General features: G+C 35.0%; 1 protein-coding gene across 1 annotated transcript; it reads left to right on the top strand.

Moving 5' to 3' along the window:
• Positions 926-3,385, top strand: LOC110269510. The gene is made up of 3 exons (XM_021117388.1): positions 926-2,444; positions 2,729-2,888; positions 3,184-3,385. Exons 1-3 carry the CDS (start codon positions 926-928, stop codon positions 3,383-3,385), a joined length of 1,881 nt encoding a protein of 626 aa, XP_020973047.1.

The raw sequence follows: 6,453 nt of genomic DNA, 5'->3' as shown, positions 1-6,453 counted from the left end.
GGTTGTCTCTTTGCTGCTGCTGCTTCACTGCATCGGCCGTTTATGGGTTGTCATCTGTGGTAAGTGTTCTTCTCTGAGTTTCTGTTGCTTAGTTAGGGCTTTGGCTGTTGGGTATTTTTGTTGGATTTAAGAAGAAGAAAGGAAAGTGGTGATGTTTGTGCATTGTTCAAAAACTGTTTTGAGGCTTTATTTAGCTAATAAGATAGAAAGGGAAATTTGTATTTGGCCATTTCTGCATTGTTCAAATTCAAAAACTGTTTGTGCATTGTTCATTAATTTGAGTTCTAGTTAGCAAAACTCATCATTGTACTAATTGTTTTAGATTTTTTCTTGGGGATAGAGTGTAGTAGAAGAAACATATGATGAGGCTGTCTATTTGAAGATGAACACGTTTTGTTAGTGCATTGTGTTCTGGATTTCTGTGTTGCTAAACTTGATAATTCTATTGTTTGATTTTTTAGTTATATATCACTTTTGAAAATAAGATTTCTAAAAATTGGTTTTAAAAGTGAATTTTTTGTTAAAAAATCTGGTTATGAATTACTTATATTTTTATTCTTTGTTGTTTTTTTTGTTTGTCTCTTTAAAACCAGAAACAGAGAATCAAATAATGGGTCTCTCTGTAGCTACGACTACCTTAGATATTGAGCTACACTACAGGTAAATCATTTAATATATTATCTTTTTAAATTTGTTTGAACATTTAATTGTTAAGAATATTTACTGATTAATTGATGGATTAAGCTTCTTTGCATAGTTTGTTAGATACAAATTGTTAGTCTCATGATTGGTTGAGATGTTCTCTTTTGAATATGTGTGGTTGACTTCTAGAAATTCTTTAGATGCAATAAGCTCTTGAATGAAAAAATCACTTATAGTTAGTCTAAAATATATGTCCGTGTCTTTTATTTTAGTTGACAAAGTAATGGACAAAGGGTGGACTAGTTTACCAAGACATACTGAGGGTTACCAACATGGTGTTAATTCATTTTTGGATTTTGCCTTTTCTAAAGGTAGACCACAAGGACAAGAAATTCTTTGTCCTTGTTCTATATGTAATAACTTTAGTTGGGGGCGAAGGGATGAAGTTTATGATCATTTAATAAGTAAGGGATTTCAAAAAAGTTACACTGTGTGGGTTCATCACGGCGAAAGGATAAGTCGCATGGATAGTGAAACCGATGAGAGTGAAGTCCATGAAGGACTTGTCGACGACATTCATGGGCTGCTAAACGAGACATTTCGGCATGTGCTTGAAGGAGATAAAGATGGTGATGGGCCAAACGAAGATGCAAAAAAGTTTTATAACTTGCTTGAAGAAGGAAAACAAGAGTTATATCCTGGCTGTAAAAAATTTTTGACATTATCATTCGTTATCCGATTGTATTTGTTGAAGACTCTTAATGGTTGGAGCAACGCATCCTTTACTGCTCTTCTTGAGTTACTGAAAGAAGCGATTCCTCATTTGAATATTCCTGATTCTTTCAATAAAATCAAGGCCATGGTAAAAGATTTAGGACTTGGTTATAATAAAATTCATGCTTGTCCCAACGATTGTGTTCTGTTCCGGGATACATATGAAGATGAAGAATTTTGTCCTATTTGTGGAGCTTCCAGGTACATAGAAAATGTTGAGGTAGATATAGAAGTTGATAAGTTGAAGAAAAAACCTGTGCCTGCAAAGGTCTTGAGGCATTTTCCCCTGATTCCAAGGCTTAAGAAGCTGTTCATGTGTTCAAAAATAGCTGAATCACTAAGGTGGCACGATGAACATCGTTCAAAGGATGGAAAGTTAAGACACCCAGCTGATGGCCAATCATGGAAAGACTTTGACAGGCTTCATCCCGATTTTGCTGAAGAATCTCGTAACATAAGATTAGGGCTAGCTAGCGATGGATTTAATCCATTTAGAACCATGAGCATCTCCCATAGTACATGGCCGGTAGTTTTAGTCGCATACAATCTTCCTCCATGGTGTTGCATGAAACCAGAGTATGTCATGATGTCCTTGCTCATCCCTGGACCATGTTCGCCTGGAAAAAGCATTGATGTGTATCTTCAGCCATTAATTGAAGAGTTGAAGGTTTTATGGGAAGTTGGAGTGGAAACATATGATGCTTCAAAGAATAAAACTTTTCAACTACATGCAGCACTTTTATGGACCATAAGTGACTTTCCAGCTTATGTTATGTTATCCGGTTGGAGCACAAAGGGAAAGTTAGCATGTCCTTGCTGTAATTATGACACCTCCTCTTGTTATTTAAAACATAGCCGGAAGATGTGCTACATGGATCACCGTATATTTTTGGGTATGGATCATCCATATAGGATGGATAAAAGATCTTTCAATGGCAATGTTGAATTGAGGTCTTCACCAGCTTTATTAGATGGGGAACAAATTTTTGAAGATTTGAAAGATTTAGTAGTTCCTCTAATATTTCTCGGTGTGTTCATGTTGCTGAGAAAAAGATATCAGGCTACAAAAGTCATGATGCTCATTTTATGTTGCATTATTTGTTGCAAGTAGCTATAAAATGCACAATGCAGAATCAAGTAGCTGGCCCTTTAATTTATCTAGGTTCATTCTTTCGTTCCTTGTGCCAAAAAGTTGTTGAAAATGATACAATAGATCATTTGGAAGTAGATATTAGAGAGATTTTGTGCCAATTGGAAAGAATATTTCCTCCTAGTTTCTTTGATATAATGGTCCATTTGCCTATTCATCTAGTAAACGAGTTGAGGTTGGGTGGCCCAGTTCAATTTAGGTGGATGTACCCCATCGAGAGATATCTGTGTAGGTTAAAGTCCTACGTTCGCAATAAGAGCCGCCCCGAAGGTTCAATTGCTGAAGGATATTTAGCCGAGGAATGCTTGACATTTTGCTCAAGGTATTTAAGTCCTAATGTGGATACAAGGCTGAGTAGGAGGACACAAAATTATGATAATTGCAGTGAAGCTGACGTATGTCATGATAGCTATTTTGCATCCTTGGGGCGACCAATTGGTGGAAAGAGGAAAGGGCAACCTTTTTCTCTAGATACCAACTCAAAAATACAAGCTCATCAGTACATCTTATTTAATTGTGATAAAGTTAAAGACTACATTAGGTATTTTTCTTATATATTTTTCAATTACCAATTCTCTATTAGCAAATTTAACTTACTCACTCTTTGCTTACTTTAGAGAGTATGAGGAACATGTCAACAATCAAACTAAAGGTAGAAAATGGAAGAAGGCAAAAACTCTAAGCCATGATTTTAGTGAATGGTTCAAAGAGCGTGCTTCTCATGAAGATGTTCCGAAACAACTTAAAGATTTGTCTAGAGGCCCAAACACAGTTGCAAAACGATTTTCTAGTTATGTAATCAATGGCTACAAATTTTAAACTAGAGAACATGATGCAAGCCACACAACTCAAAACAGTGGTGTGACTTTGGTGTGTGAAACACCAAGCTTTGCTAGTACTAAGGACAACAACCCAATGACAAAAGCCGTAACATATTTTGGTGCAATAAATGACATAATTGAGTTAGACTATTATGCATGTTTCAAATTTGTTCTCTTCAATTGTGATTGGTTTGAAGTTGAGGAAGAGAATTTCGGTCTAACTTCAGTTCATTTTAATAAAAGATGTTCTCGGGATGATCCTTTTGTATTAGCTTCACAAGTCCACCAATGTTTTTATATTCAAGACCCTTTTAACAAAGACAAGCATTATGTCATGGACACAGTGCCAAGGGATTTATTCAATATGTATGATGGGTATGATGTTGAAGCCGAAGAGTCTAATCAGAAGGACCCCTTTGATCAAGCAAATAATTTGTTTGTGCCAAAAGATAATTGTGAAGTTAAATGGACTAGAGAAGACATGCCAAATACAATCATTGAGAAACCTTCACTTGTTCTACAACAAGCTGAATATGATGATGATTCTGATCTTTAAAGAGATTTTTCTTCTCAACATAGAATAATTTTTTTTACTTTTATTTTTGGTGTAATTGTTTATGAACAGGTGCATTTCTTATAGATTCTTGGTTCTTTTAATATGTGATTTGGTTTTTTACTATTATGTTAATAGATTCTTTAAGATGTATACTAATCTCATTATTTTATTTCCTTTTTCAGAAAATGTTCAAAAAATTCATTGAAAATGAGATAGATTCAAAGTCAAGTGCTGAATTGCGTGCAAAGTTCTTCAAGAATATGGAAGTTAAGAGAGAAAAGATGTCTTCTGGGCAGCAGCAACATCAACCACCACCACCACTTAAGAGGATAAAAACCCTTAGTGATAGGAAAAGGGAGCAGAAGTTAAGAAAAAATGGTGTCCAAACAAATGATAAGCAAAATTTTATAGAAAAGCCAAAAGTTGCAAAAGAAAAAGGACAGAATTTGAAGAAAAGTAAAGTACAGATGGAAGCAAGTATGACTCACTCACAAGGATCAACATGTAGACAAGAGAAAGAACTTCCTTCTTAATCTACTACTGTGGCTCACAAGAATACTAAAGAAGTAGATTCTAGAATGACTCAAGATTTGAAGAGAAAAGAGACCACAATTGAAGATGATATTGAAGAGTGTGGCAGCTTGCAAGAAAGGCTAACTAAGAAGAGAAAAACACGTCAATTTGCTTCAATGCCGATTGATACTTTTCTTCAACTTAACAATGAACCTGATAGTGAAGAGCAATTGGATGAGAACGAAGGAGATATTATAGAGTAGCAGGACAAGGATTATATTAATCCAACTAAGGCTGAGAACATAGACAATACTTTGAAAGGTAAACTTTTTGCAGGTTCTCAATTTTTTTCCTGTTTACTATTTCTTAGTTTAATTAGTTTGTTCAGTTTTTGTTAAATTCGTCAGTTTAGTTATGCATGCTTAGTGGATTATAGGTTGATTTTGCTGTTTAGTGCTGCTTTATCCTTGTTAATGGCTGATTTCATGCCTTGTTTTGATAGAGCAATGATGGTGATGGGCTTATTCTGAGCTGTTTTATAAGTGCTGATTTGGTTTTAGCGAGTTTATATGGGTTGATTTTGCTGTTTAATGCTGCTTTATCCTTGTTAATGGCTGATTTCATGCCTTGTTTTGATTGAGCAATGATGCTGATGGCCTTATTCTGAGCTGTTTTATAAGTGCTTATTTGGTTTTAGTGAGTTTATATGGGTTGATTTTGCTGTTTAGTGCAGCTTTATCCTTGTTAATGGCTGATTTCATGCCTTGTTTTGATTGAGCAATGATGATGATGGTCTTATTCTGAGCTGTTTTATAAGTGCTTATTTTGTTTTAGTGAGTTTATATGGGTTGATTTTGCTGTTTAGTGCTGCTTTATCCTTGTTAATGGCTGATTTCATGCCTTGTTTTGATAGAGCAATGATGCTGATGGCCTTATTCTGAGCTGTTTTATAAGTGCTGATTTGGTTTTAGTGAGTTTATATGGGTTAATTTTGCTGTTTAGTGCTGCTTTATCCTTGTTAATGGCTGATTTCATGCCTTGTTTTGATTGAGCAATGATGCTGATGGCCTTATTCTGAACTGTTTTATAAGTGCTTATTTTGTTTTAGTGAGTTTATATGGGTTGATTTTGCTGATTAGTGCTGCTTTATCCTTGTTAATGGCTGATTTCATGCCTTGTGTTGATTGAGCAATGATGATGATGGCCTTATTCTTAGCTCTTTTATAATTGCTTTTTTGGTTTTAGTGAGGTTATATTTGTTAATTTTGCTGTTTATTGCTGCTTTATCCTTGTTAATGGCTGATTTCATGCCTTGTTTTGATAGAGCAATGATGCTGATGGCCTTATTCTGAGCTGTTTAATAAGTGCTGATTTGGTTTTAGTGAGTTTATATGGGTTGATTTTGCTGTTTAGTGCTGCTTTATCCTTGTTAATGGCTGATTTCATGCCTTGTGTTGATAGAGCAATGACGCTGATGACCTTATTCTGAGCTGTTTTATTAGTGCTGATTTGGTTTTAGCGAGTTTATATGCGTTGATTTTGCTGTTTAGTGCTGCTTTATCCTTGTTAATGGCTGATTTCATGCCTTGTTTTGATTGAGCAATGATGATGATGGCCTTATTCTGAGCTGTTTTATAAGTGCTTATTTTGTTTTAGTGAGTTTATATGGGTTTATTTTGCTGATTAGTGCTGCTTTATCCTTGTTAATGGCTGATTTCATGCCTTGTGTTGATTGAGCAATGATGATGATGGCCTTATTCTGAGCTATTTTATAAGTGCTTATTTGGTTATAGTGAGTTTATATGGGTTGATTTTGCTGTTTAGTGCTGCTTTATCCTTGTTAATGGCTGATTTCATGCCTTGTTTTGATAGAGCAATGATACTAATGGCCTTATTCTGAGCTGTTTTATAAGTGATGATTTGGTTTTAGTGAGTTTCTATGGGTTGATTTTGCTGTTTAGTGCTGCTTTATCCTTGTTAATGGCTGATTTCATGCC

The sequence above is a fragment of the Arachis ipaensis genome, chromosome B03 (genome assembly GCF_000816755.2).
Source record: "Arachis ipaensis cultivar K30076 chromosome B03, Araip1.1, whole genome shotgun sequence".
Classification (NCBI taxonomy): domain Eukaryota; kingdom Viridiplantae; phylum Streptophyta; class Magnoliopsida; order Fabales; family Fabaceae; genus Arachis; species Arachis ipaensis.
This window is presented reverse-complemented; position numbering and strand designations above follow the sequence as displayed.